The sequence below is a fragment of the Fukomys damarensis genome, unplaced genomic scaffold, assembly GCF_012274545.1.
Source record: "Fukomys damarensis isolate Sample0158 unplaced genomic scaffold, DMR_v1.0_HiC HiC_scaffold_29, whole genome shotgun sequence".
In the NCBI taxonomy this organism is placed as follows: domain Eukaryota; kingdom Metazoa; phylum Chordata; class Mammalia; order Rodentia; family Bathyergidae; genus Fukomys; species Fukomys damarensis.
The window spans coordinates 25,923,831-25,948,376 of NW_022900941.1; the positions used below are offsets into that span (position 1 = coordinate 25,923,831).

General features: G+C 36.0%; 1 protein-coding gene across 4 annotated transcripts in view; it reads right to left on the bottom strand.

Moving 5' to 3' along the window:
* The window catches only part of Zeb2 (zinc finger E-box binding homeobox 2), a 125,493-nt gene that overhangs the window by 2,168 nt on the left and 98,779 nt on the right, over positions 1-24,546 (bottom strand). For all 4 annotated transcript variants that reach the window (XM_033757258.1, XM_010620956.2, XM_010620955.2 and 1 more), the window contains 5 exons: positions 12,328-12,516; positions 11,424-11,638; positions 8,720-8,828; positions 5,828-7,797; positions 4,181-4,361 (listed from right to left, as the gene is read on the bottom strand). In XM_033757258.1, coding sequence (XP_033613149.1) covers positions 4,181-4,361; positions 5,828-7,797; positions 8,720-8,828; positions 11,424-11,638; positions 12,328-12,516 — 2,664 coding nt within the window. The remainder of the gene's footprint in view (positions 1-4,180; positions 4,362-5,827; positions 7,798-8,719; positions 8,829-11,423; positions 11,639-12,327; positions 12,517-24,546) is intronic.

Genomic DNA, 24,546 nt, shown 5'->3' on the forward strand with positions numbered 1-24,546 from the left:
GGAAAAGATGCTTTGAATATGGTAAACTGGATTATAGAAAGTTATAGTGGAGTGCCAGGGGTCTGGAGAGAGTGCGCTTTTCCAATTGACAAGACTACCATGGTGCGAAGGTAATGTCTCAGAAAGCAGAAGTGTATTTGGGAAAAAGACATGAGGTTTTTGTTTTGTTGTCTTGTTTTCCTTCCAGGGAACTTCAAGTTGCTATGTTATGAATTTGGTCTCTCTTGTGATTACCTGTACTTTTAGGGAAATGGCGCTAATAGGAGAAAGGGTAAGACGTAGCAGTAGCAATTAATCCATAAGGATAGAATGGTGCAGTTTTCAGTAGGAAAGACGGGTTTTGGAATCAGATCGCCTGGATTCAAATCCGTCTTTTACAACTGGTTGTGTTGCAATCTCACATATGTCAACCTCTCTGAGGACCAGGGGGGTCCTTGCAGGCAAAGGACAATCACTTGGGGTCCTAACTTGTGGAGTGGCCAGAAGGAGTAAAGAAGACAATGAATGTAAAATTTTTAGTACAAGGATTTCATAGTAAGCACTCAATTAATGTTAGATCATTTTATTCTTATTCATTAACACATGTTCAATAATTCCCCAAGTTTAAGCAAGATGCATGCATCAGGAGCAGCGTACATGGAAGAAACAAATCTGAATGGAGAGAAAAGAAATTGCATATGAAAAATTTCTTGGTGCTGTAATTACGACAGAGCGCATGGGCGAAACTGTCTTGCAACTTCTTTTGGATACTAATGTTTCATCAGCTCTAGGCACAAAAAGATCACTTATTTAGGTAACTACGGGGAGAGAATGTGTGAATAAGTTTGAATGACCATTACAATTGTTCCAAAGCCACAAAACACAGAACAGAATCTTAAGAGAAAGCACACATTCAGCAGTACAGGCTTTGAAGCCTATTGGGAATGCCTGAGAGATGCCCACTAAACTGCTGTTGTCACATCACTATTCTGTTCTTCACTTTCTGACAATTCATTTTCAGAAAATTCATTCAACAGAACATTTTATAATAGAAATATATTAATTCTGTATTATGAATTAGCAAACTGAAAGAATAAAGTACTCAGTTATAAATTTGGGAACTGATGAGAATATATGTATATGTATATACATACATTTCTACTAATTTCTAGAAGTCTCTCTAGTAGGTACTTAACAAAATCAATTTAAATAGGAAGTGACTTGGACATTCATCTCTTTTTAACTTGCTTGATTTGTTTACCTGATTCAAATCAGGATGTTGTAGAATTAAATTTCCACATGAGTAAGATTCAGAAAAACATTCAAATTGATATTGAGTGAATCAAAAAAATTTAGGGTAGAATTTTTCCTGTAGTATCTAGCTTCATGGTTCGTCTGAAAGCTAGAATGATAATCAACATTAATAAGGTTTGATTGGAAGACTTTGTGGTATGGTTTGTGGTATAAAAAATCGATAGCTGAGAAATAAAATTATTGAAAACATGACTTTATCTACTCAAAAGTAGAAATATTTTTATTACTTTTCTCAATAAGGTGGGTTTAAAAGCACCTACCACAATCTCTCAACAGAGAAAACATTCAATAAATGTCAGATTTAAGTTTTAGTGAAATACAAATGCCTAATAGCAGTTTCAGATTTTTTATTTCACAGTTCTTGTGACAACCAATCCTACTGAAGTCAGCATTTACATAGTGTTTCCTTCCTCTGTCCCACTCCTTGGTCCCAAGTAAAAAAAAAAGCAAGCAATAAGCCATTAGTAAGAAAAATTAAGCATTATAACTTTGGTATCTGCCTAGGAAATAAATTAAAATAGGTTGTGGCAAAAAAGCACAAGATTTCAAGAAAAAGACTCTCATAGACACATATAATAAATATTTTATCAACAATACAATCATAATCAATACATAATAATCAAATGACAATTCAACTTCATTTCCCAACCATAGAATCATTCAACACCAAGGCAGTTCTCACTTATATTATTCATATTAATTCATTTTAGAAAGATTGCTTAAAAGATTAATATAAACAAATTAAAGGCTCATGGGACCCAATAAGGATGAGAAAATGGACTAAATTTCCACATACATCATAATGATAGAAATTCATGGAGATCTTCACATTCACAATAGTAATATGAGGTATTTGGTCAAGAGACCAACAAGTTAAAACACTGAACTTGATAAGCTAGGAAACCAATAAGGGGATAATTAATCACAAGTTTACAGAAGCCATTGGATGGCTATCATCCTGTTGCTGTGCAATGTTTCTACATAGAAAATCTCACATTGTAAGCATCAGAATATTTTATTTTTATTTTTCAAATTAATTATATATATATTTGTGTTTGTCAATATTTTGGTCTCTCAACTATATATCTATGAAGTTATGGACTACTGAAATAAATACGTTGACTGGATGTTAATATGTATGATAGCCATCACTAAATTAAAAGTCTTATACTCAATATGTAGTATATGATAGAATTTGTATAGAGTCATATGATTAAAACCAACCAAAAGGGAAAAGTGCCTATTATAAGTGAATAGGGAAATACAAAATATATTTGAAGTTGCTTAAAATATCAAAACAAATGTAGATATGAAAAATCTACTCTGAGAAATGCTAAAATAGATTTTAGGACTAATGAAAATACCTACAATAAAAGAAAAATGTAAGAAAAATTTGATGTTTCAAAATTTCACCGAAGTATAAAAATATCTGGATTTGTTATTCAACATGGATTGTTTTTAAAATATATTAGTTGAACTTGTAAATTAATTATAAGGAACATCAAATGGTTGGTGAGAAAGGAAACTGGATTGGTTGGAGTAAGAACATTGTGATTTGTCAGCTTTGCACTTTATCACCATTTAACTGACCAAACTCACCCACCATTTAATTGTTCCTCATCAGTCAATTGACAGAAATCTCGCACATTTCCCCAACTCAACTTGATTCTGGTTACTTTGGCTGCTTCCGTAACATGCCCAGTGAGGAAGAAAAGATGGTGATGGGTAAAAGTACTGCTCAAGGATGGTTTTAGGTCTCTAAAAAGGGTACTGTGTACATGGGCAGTCAAAGCATAACAGGAAGTATTTCCATTCTCCCCCCGCCTTTTTTTGCTTCATTATCACTTCTCTCCAGAAAGTATTAATGTTAGGTTATTTTGTTTTCCATCTTATGAAAATGTTTGATGCTAGACTTCCTAGTTTAATGTGAGATATTTCCTTACACTTTCTCTCTTTTTTTTTGTTTCCTCTTGCCAATATTTTGGTTGAGATCCTACACTCTTTTCTCATCCAGGGCCAGCCAAGCACGCCAAATTTTTAGTGGAGAAGATTTGGAGATGGCTTAGGGAAAGGCAGGAAGCTGAGATATGTTGTTCAGGATGTAAAGAGGAAGCGTGAGGAAGAGAACACAGGTGGAGCTCCACCACAGAGCTGCCATCAAATCTGAGCTAGAGGAAAATATAATTGCTTTATGTCATAGTACTTCCTCTTTTTAAAAAATTAACTCACCATTTCTTTATTCATAGGGAAGAATTAGGCTACTGACTTAGCAACTCTTTGTAATTATTCCTGATTTGTAATGTATGAATTGATGATGAACTAATTAAAGTTAGAAAGTTTTCTTTTACTCTTCCAAATATGGGTAGACTCAGTAGCTCATTTGGTCTATTAATTTTCTCTTATGATATACTAACACTTTTAGTTGACTCAAAATGTGGCCATTTATAAGAACCAAACAAAATAACTCCCAAATCATGGCTTACTCGGTGCTTGGATGATGAGACTAGTACATAATTGATCAGATTTATTATTATATTTGTACATATATGGGCTCATTGCGGCTTAAGAATTTGAAGATATTTTCAATAACTAATTTATATCATGCCACTTCATTGTCCTGGCCATTTCAATATTCCCTTGATTTGATTTGTGAATTTGTCTTACAGATTAACTGGAAAGATATGAAGATAAGCACACTCATAAACACATAAACGATCCAATAAACAGGCGACAAAAAGTCCTACTGAGCTAGGCAAAAGCATTATTTCTTCCTTGTTGAAGGTATCAGCATATGTTACATCTTATGTTGCACAAGTGTACTCATTAAATATTATGAAATGTAGAGCAGGCTGAGAAGCTCTAACTAGCTAGTTAAAGTCACTCATACCTGTGTGTTCGTATTTATGTCGCAGAAGGGAACTGCTTTTCTGGAATGTCTTGTCACATAAGTCACATGCATACATGCCACTTTCTGTCTTCTTGATCTTCTTTCGAGACAGACAGGAATCAGAGTCTGTCATGTCATCTAGGCCTGACATGTAGTCTTGTGCTCCATCAAGCAATTCTCCCTGTGACATAATCACATAGTTCAATTTAGTCTCTTGTCTTTGTGTTTATACCAAACAACTTTGCATAAGCCGACATTTAGAGAACCTTGAAACTGCTTGCTGTAGATTGATCTAGTTTAAAAAATTTCTAAAACTTTTCCCTGGAAAAACATGAGGTCTCACATTTAAATCAAGAAAATATAACCTTCTCTACTATAGGTGGTAGAGCTTGCTGTTTTTCGAGGACAGAGAATAGTCAACTCCAAAGGTTGGAAATAACACAGATCTTTCTAAAATCTTTCCTTTTTTCAGGAAATATCTGTGAGCAAACATTGAACATCAGAATTTGCGTATTTTCCAGTATAGTTTACTTTAGGAATGATCTGTAGCTGCAGAAACCCCATTTTAATTGAATTTTATATTTAGGTACAAAATGTTATTATTATTCAGTCTATTTAAATGTATGTCTACCAACTAAAAGCCTCAAGCTATATTTTTATATTTAATTTTCTAATTTGAAATAGGGAATATTAATAACACTTTTTATCAATGTTCTATCTATGTTAAAACAGCCTTCAGCATTGAACAATAATGAATGTGGATCAGTAAATTATTAAATTTCTTGATATTTATTTTGTCTTGATCCAAAGGAGTGCAAACTTGCATGATAACATACCGTACCATTTGCTAGCCCACAGTTCAGTTTTCTTAGACTAGGTTTGCACTAATTAATATTGGAGAAGATTAAATAGGCTTAAATACATTTACAAAGAGGGCAGATGTACTGTAAATTGGAATACTGCAACAGCTGTTACAGAGGTGCATTGCCTCTATGCTCCTATTTTGCAAGAAAAAATTATCCTGCATAATGCAAAAATATACCTGCTTTTGTATTCAAAAAACCATAAATTATTCACAAATTTGAAGATTAGGTAATAATTCATGTGGAACATTCAACGTATTTTAAAAAATACTCTTCAAATAAACTATTCACTATAAAATAAGTTCTTCAAATTGATTTATATATTACTTGCAGGTTGTGAACTTCTTTAAAGCATGTGTCTGTTGCACATTTTAACTTTTCACACCTAGTGAAGTCCTATCAACTATTGCTACCAATGTACAATTCTAAAAGGTGGCAAGTATTCATTTCTTCATGTTTTTTTAAAACAAATATTTTTACAAGATACAGTGTTTCAGTGTTTTCATGTATTCATTTTCCTAGCCCACTTACAGATCTGTGGTTCACATTAGAAAACCTCTTGTATTTCTACTGATATTTATCACTGAGTTTATTGTTACAGGAACATGATCTGTGTGTGTGTGTGCGTGTCTGTGTGTGTGTGTGTGTGTGTGTGTGTGTGTATCTGATACAGGAGTATGGAACTCACGACCTCACACTAGTGTTTCACCTCTGAGCTAAATCCCCAGCCCAAGTATGTAGTTTCTATCTCCTCTCTTTAGAGCAAACAGACATGTCTTGTTACCTGAAATCCTTGTTTCCGCTGGTACTTTCTCCTTTGCTGCATATCAGCAAAGGTAGCTGCTCCAGTTGGGTAGGTATAGGCCATATGTGGTAGGAAGCTCATCTGGTCCAGTCCTGGGTATGGTCGTAGCCCCGGGATACTGGTCTGGACTGGTGGCATGAAAGTGGCAGGGGGAAATGCGCTTTGTGGTGGAAGAGCTGTGTACAACGGTTTGGCACTAAATGGGTTCATGCCGAACACTGGGTTAGTGCTTTTGTTGTCCAGATTATTTGAATTTGAAAACTCTTTCTTGATAAAAGTCAAGTTCAGAGGCTCGTCTGAGTTTTCAGATGACGAAGAAACACTGTTATGGTCTAAGTTTATGCTACTAGCTTTTGTTTTGCTCTTTGTGGCTATAATACTTTTGGGTTCTTTCATTTGTTTTGGTAATGACAAGTCCAAAGGCTCAGCCTGGAGCTCCTCCGAGGAGAAGCTGTTTGGAGTGTATGAACTACTGTGGGAGTTTTTAGAAGATGTGGAGGAAAGATTTAAGGGAGAAGGAGTGTTACTCCTTGAGTGGTCCAATTTTTCAACCTGTTTAATATTGGTAAAATGGGAAGATTTTGTTAGCCTGAGAGGAGGATCACAATTTGTAACACTGTTGTGGAGTTCTGCTATAGATGGTGATGTTATGGAGTCCATAGGTTTTACAGGAGACCTAGGTAATAAAGAGTCTTTTGTGGGAGGATTACTATTGGGAGCTAACGGCTTGGGGTTCCTTTCCAGTGATGGTGACCTGGAATTTGAATACTGGTAGACTTTTCGTTGCTCAAACCATTCCTTCACAAATTCCTGAGGAAGGCCCACAGCAATGGAAATTTTCAGCAGTTCATCAGAATTGGGCTCCATGTTCATAGCATAGTATGCTTTGAGTACAGACATGTGGTCCTTGTATGGGTTGATGGGGCTTGTCAGTCCTTTCTCAGAAAGTACAGATGACAAGAGGAGGGCTTTATTATCCACAAAAACTCCAGCTTTGTTGGGGACTATGTTTTCATGAGGTTGCAGAACTGCCTTGATCTCTTCATTCATCTTACAAAGGTAACGTTCATGCTGATGCAAGGGAATGGGGCCAGGAAAGCTTTCTTTACAGAACTGGCATGAAAATGGTGTGGATATGTTGTGGTTCTCAATCATTTTATCATCCGTGACCAAATCCATCAAAGTACGTAGCTTCTCTTTCTTTATATTACTGATCTGTCTCCTTGAGTCAGTAGTTAAGCTCTGGAGGCAAGCTTTGGCTTCATTGACTTTTTCTAATGTATAGTCAATAATACTTTTAGTGGCACCGTTATGACTCACGACTGGAAGACCGACTGGTGGAATATTAGGAGAAGTAACTCCTTGTTCCTCAGGTTGAGAACATGGATCTTTCATGTGATAACCTTTCAACTTTGAAATTTCTTCAGCTTTGCAGTCCATTTTTTGCCTGGAAACCGTATTGTCCACAATCTGTAGAACCTTTTGTACCTCACTTAAATTACTATTCATTGTGGGAAATCCAAGTAAAGGGGCTTCCATCCCTACACCTAAGTGCTGCATTGGACTCTGAGCAGATGGATGAACTCCTAAGGGACTGGTGGCTCCAAGCCCACCATTCATAAAGGGACTAGTGCCACTAAATCCATGTGTGGCCATAAGAACTTTGTAGTCATTGAAGTCTAGTGGTTCTGTTTTAATTTTAAGTAAGCCTGTTTGTTCAGACATACTAAGTGGTTTTCCATTCTCCAACTTGTTTCTTAACTGAGTAATGGCTGAATTAGTAGGAGAAGAAGAAACAGAATTAGGGGAGGAACCCGTCTTGATATTGTTTCTCATTCGGCCATTTACTGAGATTAAACCAATACATTTCTTGCTGCTGATGTGCGAACTGTAGGAACCAGAATGGGAGAAGCGTTTCTTGCAGTTTGGGCACTCATAAGGTTTTTCACCTAAAAAGATCATAAAAATTAACATTACATTTCTTTGATTGGGTAACAATTGAAGATGTCTACCAGACAAGGATCTATGAAAGCAAATGAAAGGAACACAATTGGGTTACCTCTACACTCTAGGTGCTTAGATTAGAATTATGCGGCTGTAGCTGTTAGTGAGCTTTATCTACCCTGGGAGGACATAATTCAAGATGTTAGCAGTGGTGGGTGAAGACTATCTATGTTTTTTTCAGCTAAGATCCCAAATCTTGTTTTGCCATCGGCAGCCTCCTATTTAAACAGAGTGTCAGATTAATGTGTGGTCAATAGCACAATAAAGATGTCACAGTATTTAAAGGGAAGTGTAGCCATGGTTTTAATCAACTCTGTGGAGATTCCATTGATTCTACCAAACCAACTAGTTCTCTGAATAGCATCCAATTTGGTAATAAAATGCTTGGCAGAGCTATCACACTGGTTATAAAGAAGAAATCTCAGTGGTAGGATACTGGTCTGTGATACACAGCTCTCAGGAAGCAAGAAACATTTATTATATCAAGCTCTTATCCAAAATTCTTTTTTTTTTATGATTAGGTATCAAAATGAATATCCTTCAAAATTTGCCATCTGAGTTTCTTCATGTCAAAAATATTTAATCTGGAGAAAGGGTTCTAGAAGGACTGAGAGCAATTTCTAGATCTGGTAATAAATCAAAGGCTTTACAGTTTTTATAAAGGATAAGCACTCCTTTTTATAAAACAGTGCTACTGTCCTGCAGTGCTATAGCACCGTAAGTCTCATGAAAGGCACATAGAGCATATGAAATAAATGCGTGGTTCCAAAAAGCTACAAACAGGATTGTGTAAATTTTAAACAATCTTTAAGAGCTCTTTTAAGTAAACAAAATGCAGATGTGAGCACCAGCCCCTGTGCTACTCACCACTGTGAATTCTCAGGTGCTCTTTCAGATGGTGTTTGTACTTGAAGGCCTTGCCACACTCCGTGCATTTGAACTTGCGATTACCTGCTCCTTGGGTTAGCATTTGGTGCTATAAAAGAAAGATTGACATCAGTTTTGCGCAGGAGGAACAAAGAAAATTTTTACGAATATTTTTTAAAGGCCTCTTTTTTTTTTTTTTTTTCCAGACAGGCCAAAAGGTTTGAGTGCATGCTTATTTATCTGCCTAGTCTTTCAGAATTGCAATAAAAGTGATAATGTTAGCAATAAAATTGGAAGAAATAAAAAAAAGTGCTTTCCCATACGCATCCAACACTTGCTTTACAATTATTTCTGCAGTCTCTTTTCCAAATGTTTCTTTGACCCTTTGGAGCTGAGAAAGTATAATTGTAAAGATGTTTGTGTTTCTTTGTTTTCTGCAAGATCTAAAATCTGAAGATTCCCTGCTAAAATGCAACTGTTTTATCCAGGAAAAAACAGCTTCCTGAAAATTCTAAATAGTGTTAAAAAAATATATATATATATATAAAACAAATTTTATCAATTTTTCTGTATCAGAATAAAAGTGTATCGTATACTGAAACAATCTGTTAAAAAAAAATCACCCCCTTCCATAAAAAAACTCAGAAACAAAGCTTGACTGCAAATATTTTGTTACAGGGTTAGCTTGTTTAAATATTCCATTCATTGTGCTAGTGGCACATGTAAACTCTGTTTTCCTGAGGTTTTGCCTATCAGATTTGATTCATTATCAAATGTAAGAGACAACATCTTGGGCTATAGCTGCTTGAGCAGTTTTATCACAGGCCAGTAGGAAAGACTTCAACGACTTTTCATTTTCCTTTTTAGTAGTGTACAAGGTAGTAGGGACCAAGAGAAAAAAAAGTTTGCTGAAAAGACAAGTTAAAAGCAGCAAAGATATAATCAAACACAGCTGACCTTTTTGAACAAGTGAAAAAAGCAGTGTGACTTAGAATTCTGGAAAAAAAAAAGTCATCCACTCTGGATGCTCAAGGTAGGAGGTCAGCCTTTTTCAGGCAGCAATGACACAAAAGCCTTTTGCAAAAAGACAGCACAGAAACGGTATGACAACTGCTAGGGTGTGCTGAATCTTCCCACATTCCTAGTGAGACAGATGGTGTTACATGGGACACAGGGAGGTTTGTTCAAACAGCAGCAACCTTCAAAGATCAAGCGGAGCCCAGCCCGCCGAGCGCCATTGAGGGACCAGCGCTCATATGTTGCTGAGTTGCATAAACAAACAGCAACAGCTGCTTTGTCTCCCCCACAGCCCTCAGAGGACCACTATAAACTTTAGTTGTGCCACTGTTAATATGATACAATCATTTTAATTTACTAATTGTAAATGCCATGAGCAAATGAGGGGACTTTTCAACACCAAAGCTACCATTCATAATGCGCCAACACAATCACACTTCTGCTTGTGAAATTTAAAGCAGTTATGCTAGATAAATATCTAGGCCCATTCTTTTCTTCCTAGATTTTTTTTTTTTTTTTACATAGAAGCATGGGGGAGATAAACTGTTACATAAGTGTAACTATGCAAGCATACTTTTAAAATAACTGATCTTTGAAAAACATTCAAGGGACAAGCTCAATCAGAAAGAAATGAAATGATTTATAAGAGCTATTGTCTTAAAATAGTAAAATTCCATAATACAGTATCATTATTGTTTGTGTTGGCTTATGCTTGTTTTCCTTATTCAAGGAAAATAAAGCCTATAAGGACAAAAAAAAAGAATTCTATATAGAATATCATGGTTAATCATTTTTAAAACAGATATGGGATCAAGGCTTGTATAAAGCAATTCCAGATCTGTAGGGCCAGTTATCGTGACTTATGGTACACCATTTCTGTTACCATCCGAACACATCATAATATCAATTTGCGGAGTTGATTCTCCTAGGAGGTTAGAAAGAGCAGTTTTGCTGAAACATTTAAAGGATGCTGTGAATCAATCCTACTCAAACTTTTTAAGGATTTAAGAAGCTATGTATACTTACCTACTCAAGACAGAGTTCTTATTTTTAAGACAAGTAAGCCAAAACAAGCATAGCAATTTTAACATTTAGCTACAAATAGCCACATCAAGACAGGACTGTTTAAAAAGCACATTCAATGTTTTAGTATTAATTTAATTTATTTATACATACATAATTTATTATATACTTTTAATTTCAATAATTAAATTTCATAAACTCATATCAGCTTGTACAAATAAAGTAGTCCAAAGTGTTACGTGACAAATGAAAGAAATACGCACTTTTTTAAAGCTATGACTTAGATCCTATGTTAAAAAAATCTATGTAAAACTAGGTGAAAAATGGAATTAAAATAGCTGAGATGTTTAATAATGTATAATTAAAATGCTACAATTTCATTCACTTTTTGTGAAACATAAAAATGAAACTAAAGTCGAGTTAAAGTGCAAATAAAATTTCTAAATTAGAAATTAACACACTCATTCGATCGTGAACATAAGACTATTAAATCATATTAGAAGAGACCATCAAAAAATCATTTAGACCTCAATTAAAGCTATTACCATTAAAAGATCTGCATCTTCAAAATGCCATGAAAAATTAATAATGATTGCCAATCAAAGCAATATCGTTTCTCTAAGGGGTTATTATAGAAAGAAATCACTTAAAACCAACCCCCCACCTGATCTGTCCCTGGCTTGTGCGTCACCATATGCCGCTCGAGCTGGGTGCGGTAGGCAAACGTGTAGCTACAAAGAGGGCAGGAAAAGTTCTCCTCATTCTTCTCATGGCGGTACTTGATGTGCTCCTTCAGTGATGTCAAGCGCTTGTAGCCCCGGTCGCAGTAGGGGCAGGTCAGCAGTTGGGCAAAAGCATCTGGAGTTCCAGGTGGCAGGTCTGTAGCCGAGAGACGAGAGGGAGAGACGCGGGCCAAAAGGTCAGTAAATCAATGGCAGCTAATGGGCTGCCTGCCCGGGATGGTATGACAGGAATCACTGCAATCTGCTCCACCAGAGTGCCATCATTGCACAGGCCTTTTCGCACACCAGTCCCCTTGCACACCCAGGACAGACTTGTAGGAATCAGCTCATACTGTGCTTGAAAATTAATTAATTACTTGAGCTTTTGGGGGGAGGACTTTAACAACTGATAAATGAGGAAGTTCTCGTCAGGTGACTGATAGTTGCAATGAAACCTTTACTCACATTTCACTCTGAAATACGTAATGTGAAGGAGTTTTTCAGGTGTCAGTAGAAAAGAACAAAATGGTGAGGGTCAGTGTTTTGAAACTTCTTTTCCCTCAAAAGTAAAATATTTCAGAAAGATAGGAATACATTTAGATATTTTTATCTCTTAGAAATGGGCTCTAATTGTTCTTGTTCTTTATTGGATGTACAAATGACACAAATTTGCTGACAAAAAATTCACAATACCCTAAAATTACAGTTCTAATCTTTGCTCATGAAATTCCATGCCTCAGCAGCTGTTCTTCAAATTTTAAGGTAAACACCCAGGCATGTAGTGCATTTGTAATTGTAACAGCTGCAGAGGTCAGTGTAGTGGCTAAAAATGAATTACGGCCTCACCATTTTCTTCTTGCCCATTGGCCTCTGGCGTGCCAAGGCGAGACAGCTCCTCGGGGGCTTCTGGGTAAATAATGGCTGTGTCACTGCGCTGAAGGTACTCCTCAATGCTGACTGTGTGGCCATCGCGTTCTTCTAGTTTTCTTTTGGCAAAGTATTCCTCAAAGTCCGATGTGCAATTTGCATTCTTAACTGAAATCATAAAAGGAAAAGAAATGTCTTGTCAGGGGCTTCTTCTTCAGAGCCCAAGACTATCTACATCATTGTTAGTAACAAATGCTTATTTGCAATAAGACTACAAATCCCTGGTCTATTTGTAGGAAGGTAGAAGATGACCAACTGTGGATTAAATACTTATTTTCATAATATCTGCAAAAGGAGATACTTTGCCTTAAGGAAAATAGGCACATTTTATTTTTTTTTCTTCTGAGTTTATTAGTCCACATAACTCACAAAAAGTATTTAAAGGAAATTTAAAATGTTTTTGGTCAAAATTAAAATATCTAAGATCTTTTTTTTTCCAAGACATTCTAAACATTCTCATCAATAAATATGAGATAACAGAAGTTCAAAGTGATTTTAATGGTCTATCTAAAACTTTCTTTTCTTTTTAAGAAAAGTATATTTAATTTTTTTATTGTCCACTAAACTCTAACTACACATCCATCCAGTTGCTAAATATAAGCTTTTAGCTTTCCACCCTCTAAATATCCTAGACAGCTATGACATGGTCTTAGACAGATGTGAAAGCACAGATATTCCTAGAGACATAACAGTATAACTTTGTTAAAAAAAATCACAGAATGTGGCAGTTTATCTTTTCCTATAATTTCAATCTTTAGCTCAGAATATTAAGGCTGCTGAAAACAAAATAAGGGAAAAGCTGATAGAAATATAAGGTAACAGAGGTTGTTAAGAAGTAACCATACTGCCGCATGATTTTGACATGATTTTAACTTCTGTAATTATGTCTCTAATCCCATGAAATGAATAATACTTACAAACCAATTTTAACAACTTGTGTCATAAGACATTTCATATTTGAAACCCCAAGGTATGCTCCTATAATTAGTTGTGGCTTAAATATCTTAAGTTAAAAATTGTATGCATATGACAGATGGAACAGTAGTTGCTACATTATTCCATATAATAGGTAGGTGGAAAAAGTGCTGTGTTAGGACAACAAATGGTGGAATCCTACTATCGTAGTTTTTGAGAGTGGTTAACCTTGGTTCCACTAGATTCTTCACCTTACTTTCCCTGCCACAAATAATATTACAGTATTCATCATATTAATTTTCCTTGGCAAGTTGTGACAGGATGATGTTCAAGCAAGCAAGTCTATTTATTTATTTATCTGGCTTCCATGATTAAAAACTTGCGGATTTCAAATGAAAAGAATAGACATTAGACCATCCCATTCATGCTTAATGTCTCATATGTGATAGGTACCATGTCTTGCTCTGATAGGTAAACATCAGGTTTCATCCTTCAGGAAGTCGTGAGCAAGATCAATACAAACGATATTATCTCAAAATTAAACACATGATTACTAGTAACCTGCCCTAGGTATTATGAAAGACTTGGGTACTAGTATAAAAAGAAGTGACAGAAAAATAGGATCCAGAACCTCAAGAAGTCTTCGATGCAAGATGCATGAAGTTAATTCACACCAGAAGCCAGCAAATGGAGCATGCGCAATGTTGTGATGACTGGGAAGAAGCACGGTCATTTCATCATGCAAAAGGGGAGCGCTGCAGTGCCAGAGTAAAAGTGGGACAGCAGGATGGAAAGGTGGAAAGGCAAGTAGGACCCAGTCCACGCAGCAGCAATAGGCCGGCATAGGATTTAGATTTTCTTGGTAGACAAGCAGGAAGCCACTGAAGGGTTTTAAATAAGGAGGAGGTTGGATGAAATGATGACTATTAATATTTTTAAATGATAATTCTGAGAACAGTCTTGCACATTTACCCAATAGGGATTGGACAGAGAGAGAAAAGTAGATTCTGGGAAACCAGTAAGGATACTTTTGCTCTAAATCAGGCAAAATATAAGTGTTAAAGAATTAGTTGATGGAGATGAAAAGAAGTGGCTGTGTGGAGAAGTATTTGAGAAGGACAATCTTCAAGACTTGAGGAAGGATCAGGTTTGCCAAGGGGAGAGATGCTAGGATACCCCCCCCCCGTTTAAAATTTCCAATTTGAAGGGTGGTTGGTGACATTCACCAGGGCAGGAAAGACTGGAATTCTGAGAAAACTTGAAACTGTGGACAAATACATGAAATTGATTATTTTAAAATGGGGAGAACTGTACTTTGTCGACTATGAAACTAAATACTAAAAATCCTCAAGGCAGGAATCTCAAACCATTCTTTTCTGGTACTCCAACTTCTGTGAAGTTTAACAAGAAGAGCAGACTGATTTTAAGACCACATTTTTCTCAAAAATAGATTTGGAATGTGAATAGTGGATTAAAAGTTTATACCTTGAATTTTTGCTTCAATCTTTTCTTAGCTGGATTTAATAGAAGAATGGGAACATTAGTTAAGATCTCATTTCTGCTGCTATATTCACAATGCTACGGATGCTTTCCAAAGGGTGCTGATTGGCGGTGATTGTAATGATGTCATTTAACTTGCTTCACTGAGTCCTCAGGGAGTACACAGGAACTGCCAACTATTTGTGCATTGTTTTGGATCATCAAAATAGCTTCAAATCCACCAAAAATCACCTTTTGCTTTCAGTGACAAGAAAATATAAAAGAGAACAAAACGATGCATTCAAGAGCAACATCTTTTGAATGACTGGTCTGATTTTACCAATGACTGCTTCTTTTTTCAGTGCTACAAGAGTGGACAGTTATGCTGTAGTTTCTTTCTGATTTCATACCTACTAGAATGTAGTCAAATGTGTAAGACATGATTTATCTAAGTTTTTTAAGAACATTGTTTCACTTGATGACCTTGGTGTAACCTAGTAAACATGGATGGATGTACATTTAATATCCTAATTTTATCTTGATATTTCAGCAACTATTTGAATTATCTGGCTATCTTTGCATGAATTTTCATTTGCATATGAATGTTTCCATCAGAAATGTAATCAAATGCAAATTCAATTGGATTTGCATTAATAGCCTTTGGGCTTAAAAGGAAAGAAAATTCTGATTTTTCTGGATAGGCAAACTAAACTGCATCTAGATACACTTCTGGTGTTTATACAGGCAATTGAATTGATAGATCAAATTTGGCCATGGTAGATTTCTATGTCAAATGTAATGAGGACAAAAGACATCAAACCACGTGCTTTTTTAAAGGATCCTCTCTGATCATCTTAGTATCCTGAGTGCTAAGTGTATAGCTTAGAAATCAGTAAGCTTTCAAAAAATCATTTATGGAATAAATGTGGAACAAATTATATCTTCAGCAGTGAACTTGGTGTAAAAATCTTTTAGTAAAAGAAAGTATAATATAAAACAGCAATAGCTGGCTGCGGTGGCACATGCCTGTAATTCTACCATTCTGGGAGGCTGAGGCAGGAGGATAGTAATTTTGAGCCCAGCCTAGGCAATATAGCAGCAACTTCAAAAGATTTTGCCTCAACAAAGGAAAAACTGGGCTAGGGGTGTAGCTCAGTGAGAAGTCCCTGCTTTCAATCCCCAGTACATAGATACATACATACATACATACAAAAATATGATATCTACAGTTGAGCTAGGGATTTAGGCTCTTGAGTCACTGTCAATTCAGAGACTTGTAGAACAATGTGATACATTGTGTGATGGTGATCATAAAAACTTGCAGGAGTTGGAAAGGGCTCAAAAAGAGTTTCAGGAAGACGATGCCCTCAATTATACATCTATTTACTTTATTAGATTTTTTCATCTTGTGGTACAGATATGCTATTGGTTATATATCTTGTACTTCTAGAATCAGTTGAGTGATTTAGAGTTGAACTTTCCATCAGTGAGATATAACCACCATGAATATAACATAGTATTTCTCTGGGTTCTCTTTACCATGGATACTCATAACATGCTTTCTCTGTCTAGCACTATAACAGCTCTTGTCTCAGAACAGCTCACCATTTCCCTGTTGCTAAGCCCTGTTACCCAAGGGAGCTGATGAGTTATACATGTTCCCACTCCCCTAGTTACAGTCGATTATCTGTACGTGAAGTGAGCCAATATTAGTCCTGTATTCTCCAGTCCAAACCAATGATTAGTCCAGGGGTGGCCAATGGAGCCAATTACATTTAATGAATCCTTTCCTATGGCTTTAGGACTTTGTTCCAAAAAAGAGTAGCGGTGCATCTCCACCACCACTCCCATCATGCCTCCAGGTGATGGTAGCTGTAAGGTACAGAATGAAGGAACTGATATTTTCCATCTAGAAAAGAAAGCTTAATGGAGAGAGAATAAAGCAGGCAGCAGACAGGAGGGCATATCCTGACAATCTATTTCTGGTTCTATTTATTCTTGAGGCTGAACTGCACCTTCCAAAGACTCTGTTGTCAACCCTACTTAGATTCTGTGAGCCAAGAAACTTCCTTTTCTACTTTAAGCTACATAATGTTTCAGTCTCTGAAAACCAAAATCACCATGTTACAGTACTAGAACAAATGATGAGATTAAACTGATTACTCTCAAAACTGTTGGGCAGAGTGAAGTTTAGCTTGTGTTTGGAAGTTTGTATTGCTTTTACAAAGATTTTGTAATACTATGTAGTGGACACAGGAATGAGGCACAACACTTGCTAGAAAGTTATTGAATTCCCCACTGCATTTTTCTAGTACAAAATCAATCTCATTTTCGTTCTTTTTGTAATCCTCTTCACTCCCTGGTCTCCTTGGAAAAACTGCCAAAACACACCAACAAAGGGTATTTGCATGGTATTTATCACCAACCATAACAAAAATCCATGAGAAATCTCAAGTTATTTCTTCCCATGCTTTCTCCAGAGATTTTGCATTTAGTCCTAAAATTTACCCTAATGTCTTGCAAATATCTCAACCTTCCCTAAGGTTAGCTAAACTTCTCTATAAAAAAAGTCATTGATTAAAAATCTTTCTTCATGGCCATATGTATTTTAATATTCTTAGGGAAATTTTTAGATCACTTCAAGTAATGAAAGTCTCAGTTTTCTTGGAAATATGTGAGTCACTCTTACATATTGCTTATTAATGACACTTTCATAAATTGCTGGGTGTCTTACATATGTAGTGATACTTTAAAAATAAGCGAAGTTAATAGAACTCTAAGTAAAAAAAAAAAAAACATTGGTTCCCATAATTGCATTGTTTTCTGACACTTTTTTCTTTTGGTAATGTGAATGGAAACTAGGGGTACTCTACCACTAAGAAATATCCCTGGACTTTTCTTTTTATTTTTTGAGACAGTATTTTCCAAGTTGGTATATTACCCAGACTGGGCTCAAACTTGTAATCCTCTTGCCTCAGCCTCCCAGAGTTCTGGGACTACAGGTGTGTGACACCAGGCCTGGTTTAGGATACTCTTAAAGTTACTTACCAATAGATTTTACTTAGTGTTTACAGGTTTAAGTATAATGTGGCACTGATACTCATTCTTTGTCCTTTTCTATTCTCCTTTGGCATTTATTTTATTTATTTGTAATAATATTTATTAATATAAGAGGTAGGTACTCTAGTCTTATGGTTTAGTATCTTGTATGTTTTTAATGATCACAAATTTAAAAATAAATTTGGAAATTTTTTGTTAATCTATTTTAATAAACTTCAAAATGAATATATAATTCTTTTGGAAAAGAAAATATCTTAGAGGGTCCATAGAACTCAGTTTGTTAAAAAACTGAGTAGATTCATTCATCCAAATCTTCATTTTATGATTATTCATTGAATACCTACTAGTGCCAGAGAGTGCACTTGGGATAAGGACCTGAGATTGAATGGTAATTTTCCTTTGCATATTTCTGTGATTCTCATATTTGGAGACATAAAAAATTATAATTCTGAAATATACAAATATACAAATTTATACTGGTATAAGAAGGGATCACATAATCACATACACATATATAATACTATACTTCCTTAGTGCAATACAGAAATTATGTATTTATTATATAATCTAGTTTTTATTCACCTGTCAAGGTATCATTCGGTTAGGTAACAGTATTCCTCATCTATTTGAAAACAAGGCTGTTTATAAACATTGTAGATGAAAAAAAGACACAAAATTATTTTTACTTTTGTAATTTGTATTGAAATTTTTAGTTTAAAGAAGCACATACTCAGCACTTGTTGAGCTATATAAATTTTCATGGGTACTTTGCTTAACATTCACTAATGAATGTATATGTTTCATTATTAAAAATGCAAGGGTACATTTTTGCAGAAAGCTTCCCAGATACATATTGGCACTAGATATCTAAAAACACCCATGAGGGAGACGGCTAATCTGCTCATCACACAGCTACAGGGGCAGTCTTGCAGAGCCTCCAACTGGTACACAGGCATGCGTAAAGCCAAGTCAGCATTGTCCAAGGCAACCAAAAAGTTCTCTTCCCATGCAGGGAATGAGTGCAGTTTCTCAGTCTCTCCACCCTTCCTCTGACAGGGCTTTCTATGGGAAACCCCGTTCACATACCAGTGAGAGTTCACACTTACAGGGGTTTAGGAAAGAGAGGTGAAGAATGAATAGGGGCAGGACTCGTAGTCATCTGTAGGATCAAGTATCTCTTTCGGCAGCAGGAAGCAGCCTAGTCAGGACCAAAGTCTAATTTTAAAGTAATGGATTGTGAACATCAAGAGTTAGTGACTACTAACTCTTAGATAATTGTGATTGCTATATATCAGTACAGAAAGATACAGCCAGGAGTTAAAAAAAATAATTCAAGTTAAACAATATGCACTCATCTTTCCCTTCCTGTATAATACAATTTTTTTGGAATTGGTATATTACCAAAGAAGACACTCATGATTTTATTTTATTTTAGAGGAGTTTATGAAGTAAGGTGATTTTGTCCAGCATTTCACTACTCTTTGTGTGCTTTTTGTAGAGAAACACACAACAGTAAGTAGCTTGATCTAGGACATTTGGTGATGCTCAAAATGTGGTCCTCAGACAGAAGCATTAAAATGACCTGAGAACTTGTTCAAAATGCAGATTCTTGGGGTTCATTCTAGTCGGTAATATGTGTTTTTTCTTTTTTATTGAGTTTATTGGTACTTTTTAAATATACGGTATAGTTACACTCATCATTGGGATCTTGTACCTTTTCATGACAGGTCTTGGTTCTCATTTTTTCCCCATACTCCTGCCTTCCCTTCATTTCCTCTACCCTCTCCTATTTACAAAGAGTTTGTTTCAATTTTTTCCTTTTCTCATCAGCAGTATGTATTTTAACAAGCGGTCCTGAGTTCAATTCCCAGTACCCCTGCCAAAAAAAAAGTTCTTCATATAACTGTGCCTGCCTAACAAGCCTTTCAGGAAATTAAGAATTTTACCAGTTTAAGTATCACTACTCTAGGAATATAAACTTTTACCTCATGTGGCTAAATATGACAACTAACATGCTTTTGAGGAAGAGTGTGGAATAATTTCTATGGCAAATAACTTTCTTATCTCAACTGAAGCCCACACCGTCTTCTCTACTTACTGAATACTATCTGTGAATCTCAATTGTTGACCTTACTGCATCACACAGTAAGCTTTCCTATATGTGCTTGTGACCTCACAGAGGCACAGACTGTGTCTTACTTAGCCTTGTATGATCTGGACTTAGCCCATTTCCTGGGACATGGCAACTGCTCAATAGTTTAATGATTGGACTGGACTGGGTTCCAGGCTCAGTTATTTTATTTTGACGCGGTTATTTTACGCTTTTGAATTTCAGATTCCTCATCTAGAAAATGAGCCACTGTGTGCTTTCTAGGATAGTCTTCAAGTCCCAGAATTCCATAATTTCAATTAGTTCATTGTAATTAATTTACTTTTTATTCACTAATCACAGATAGTTTAATCTGTATTCTTCTCGATTAAAGACTCAAAGCAATATAAGTTTCTGATGGAGAAACTATGATATACAAAGATTACAAAAAATGTTTTGGAAGTACAAAGCAACAACACAAGGAAAACAGTGCTCCTTAAATATTTGTCAAATGAATGAAGGAGGTACTCAAGAAACTTGGGCTATTTGTTATTTCTTGTGGGAACTCTTGCTGCGAAGTGGAGATAGCTGCTCTTAATCACAAACAAAGCTAATAAAACCACAGCATTCATTAGCCAGGAAGTGAACAGGCTCTTCTTGGTGTACACTGATTATGGTCTGAACACGACCAGTTCCTGTCTACCCTGTCAACTGCTGCTTCTGCTTTTCTCTTCTTTCTCTCCTTTATTTGTAAAAGCTCAATGTGTGAAATTTGCTTTAAAAAGTTAAAATTGGTAATTTCCTTGGCAGGTATCTGACTGAAGGACAAAATCCTTGTAACCTACAAACATGAGACAGATAAAAACAAGGAGAAAACAACATTCTTTCAAAGTCTATGACTCCCTCCTAGTTAAGCATTTATGTACTAATTGAATTATCTGATCTTGTACAATTGATTAACACTACACTTCCACTCAACTCTTATTGATAAATACCTAATAATCAAATATGTATGATTCCAGCTCATGCAACAAAGCTAGTTACTATAAATTTTTTAGTTACATAACACAAATAAAAAGGATTAGAAGTTATCAAACCTAGAGGATAATAGAGGTGCAAAAACTTTTTCTTATTCTTCCCCCAACTTTCTTCAAGGGTAAGGACAGAATGCATCAGAGTTGTGCTCACATAGGCTTGCTGGCTTGCCAGCCTGCTAGCACTTTCACTAATATTACCAAGTCAGAGGAGTTATGCCTTGCATTCCTATCTTTCTTGCTCAGTCTGGATCTAGACCTTTACTTGGAATCCCATTGCTCAGGAGAAAAACTAGACAAGATCCTGCCAATCTGGGCCCAACTGATGTTTCTACCTGGTATTTCAAGTAGTGAAGCCTCCTTCTCACCTGGCTTATGCTCTGCTATTATTCTAACACATTTTGTTATGTATAATTGGGATTTACTATGTAAGTGGTAGGACCAAGGGCAAAATGAAAATTCAAGGCCTTCATTCAGAAGCTGTTAAGAATGTCAAGACAGTAGCAGCAGAGCAACCAAAGGGGCCCCTGTATGTTTGCTCAGGTTGCACACCAAAGAAGCTGTCTCTGGTAGAATAGTGTGAGGCAGTCCCCAGGCACCATCCATTCCGTACCCACTAGGTGACCAGCTTTTGTTTTCTTTGTTCATGCTTTCCAGTACAGTTTTATTAAGAGAAGGAGTACACTCCAAACTTTCTATCCAATTTCCTCATTTAACAGCTGATACCACCAAGGTGTAGTAAGGTTAATGGGTTCATACAAAGTTACACAACTAATTCCTGGAAAAGCGGGATGCAGAATTCATACAGCTGAACTATTAAATCCATTGCTCTTTCCACTGTAACACAAAGACTCAAAAGAAGAAGGAAAATGTGTGTGTGCGTGAGAGAGAGAGAAGGAAAGAGGGAGAGACAGAGACAGGCCTGATTCAATATCCTTTGAACAGGCTCTATATGCGGAAAAGATCACAGTGACATTATAAGTAATTCTAAATAACAATATTGTTACACCATAAATTAGTAGGAGGAAAGCCAATTAAAATGTGCAGTTCAATCTCTCTCCCTCCCTCCCTCTCTCCCTCCCTCCCTCCCTCTCTCTCTCTCTCTATATATATATATATAGATGTATATATAATTTTAAACTTTTCATTTCTTTTTTCATGTCCCTACTCTTCTGAATTCTACATATTTCTTTCATTTTTTAGTTTTATTTTTTACTAGGCTATCCAGTTTGGGTCTATTGGGGCAAAAAAAAATCATAAAAATTCTTTAGATTCTGTGCTTCAAGAAGCTTATTTAAAACTTCCATCTAAATTTAAGAATTGTATTTCCCTAAATTAGGTAGTTCTTGTCTTCTTTTCCAGTAGCAAGGGTCTAACTCAGGATCTTGCACTTGGCAGGCAGGTGAAGCACCACTGAGCTATATCCCCAACCCCCAGGTAGTTCTTATTTTTAATCAAGTTTTTAAAGTTACAAAATAAAAAATAACTTTCTTCAAAGCATCTTGTGAAAGTGAGTTAGTATTAGCTATTATTTCATTATGTACTTTGTGGTCATAGTAAATAAAAAATGTTTCAAGCTTTCCCATTTCATATACTCATTATTTCTGCCCTCACATGCTTAATGACACCCTCCCACATGCATTCCACTTGTTCACAATAAAGGAAACTGTGTCATCTCCTGATAATATCCCATCTCTCACAGCCCTTTCCCACAGAAGTCTTCCTACTTTATCTGTCTTAACACACAAGGCAAAGAGTACAGGTGAACACGTTCTTCAACACACCCGACCATTTCAGACCAGTGTTACCTGCTATGTCAATTCATCACTTGTCGTTGATTTTTTTCATTAATTCGGCTAACAATCTGTTTTTCAACCATCAACGCTCTGGAGAAAAGCAAACTGAAATCTCTGTATTCATAAGAGCCTCCATTCTGTAACTATAATGTTTTGAACTGTAAAGTTATCCATTTTCACTATAGGTTGTGGACTCCGCTGATACAGCTCAAAGAAAATGATGCTTGCCCATGACTGTATTTCCTCAAAGCAGACATAATGGTCATCTGGTAAACTTCATCCTGAAAAGCTAGCTCATGCAGAATCCTGCCTTCATGGTGCCTTAACTTTCTCTAGTTCAACAACATGGAGAGCAACACCTCAGTACTGTGCTAAACATAGGACAATTTCATATGACAGAATCTGAACTAAGAACTTTGTACTCGCCTTATATACTCGCCTCAGTTCACCTTGGAACTTGAAATTGTTTCCACTTCTCTCCTTAGTTTCCTATAATTCTCGCTTTACTAAACTAAGACCTCGTCTAAATTCTGGATTCTCAGAGTATCAAATATATCAAGAAATTTAAATAATTGTGTGATCTAATTTCAGACTGCTTTCTTTCTTGATCATGATTGAATCTCCATACACTGTCATAGCACTTACTCTACATTTCTGCTTCTCAAGATCCTGTCCTATTCCTACTCCTTTGTGGCTCACTGGTGATCTCTTTTTCCTACCTACTAGAAAGGGTATAAATTCCTTAGACAACCTGAAACTGTACCACATTCTCTGTACCATCATTCCCTTTTCTTCTATATCACTGCTAAAAATAAAGAACAGACACACACACACACACACACACACGAGGGACATATTCTTGTCTACTCCTATGGCTACCATCTAAACTTAATTCTCTCACAACTCTTCCAATAGCCTTCTCCACCTTTCATCCAATCTCCTTTCATTTTTCTGTCTGTCTCCTTTTCTCTCTTTTGCACAGAAATATGTTGAGAAAGGCTTTTTCTCCAGGAAACTTTCCCTGAAATTTGTACTCTCCTGAAGGCATCTCTTGATTGTCCATCCTATCTCCGAAAGAGTATTTGATCCAAGATCTGTCAGAGACCCTAAACAATATTAAATAATGTGCATTTGAACGTACATAGCTTATTGTAGTTCAAATAAAATATCTAACTCCACACTCACATTATTATAATCCATAATAGTAATGATGATAGTTAGCCAAGACTGAGCACTTATGTCCTAATACCGTATTAACCACTTTGCACCATTTCTTATCCATGCACCACTGTTTTACTCAATTGAATGGAAATCCTTAATGACAGTGGCTACTCGTTGCGTTGCTCACCGTATCTTTCGTGATGCTTAACAAAATGTCTCGCACTTAGTAGGATCTCAAATGACGATTCATTTAAGTAGCTAATGATGTTATAATTACAGTGGTTCCTCAGTTCTCCAACTTAATAATTCTGGGGAACATGGCTGCCATCAAGTTCCTCACCGGGAAAAGGAAATTTGGGAATTGAAGCAAAATTTTGCCAAATGCTTCCCTTTCAAACCAAATTATTTGCAAATAGAAGCATTTGTGAACCAAGCTATTATTGCATTTACTTATAAATTTTATTTTTAATCAATTTTTCCTGTGGAAACAATAAATTTCATGTTTCTTAAGGGCATGGATTAAAGCTTCTATTTCTTTAAAGTTTCTTCCTTGAGCTTCAGTTCATATTCTGGCCCTGGATTCAGTCCTCAGGATAGGAAAAAT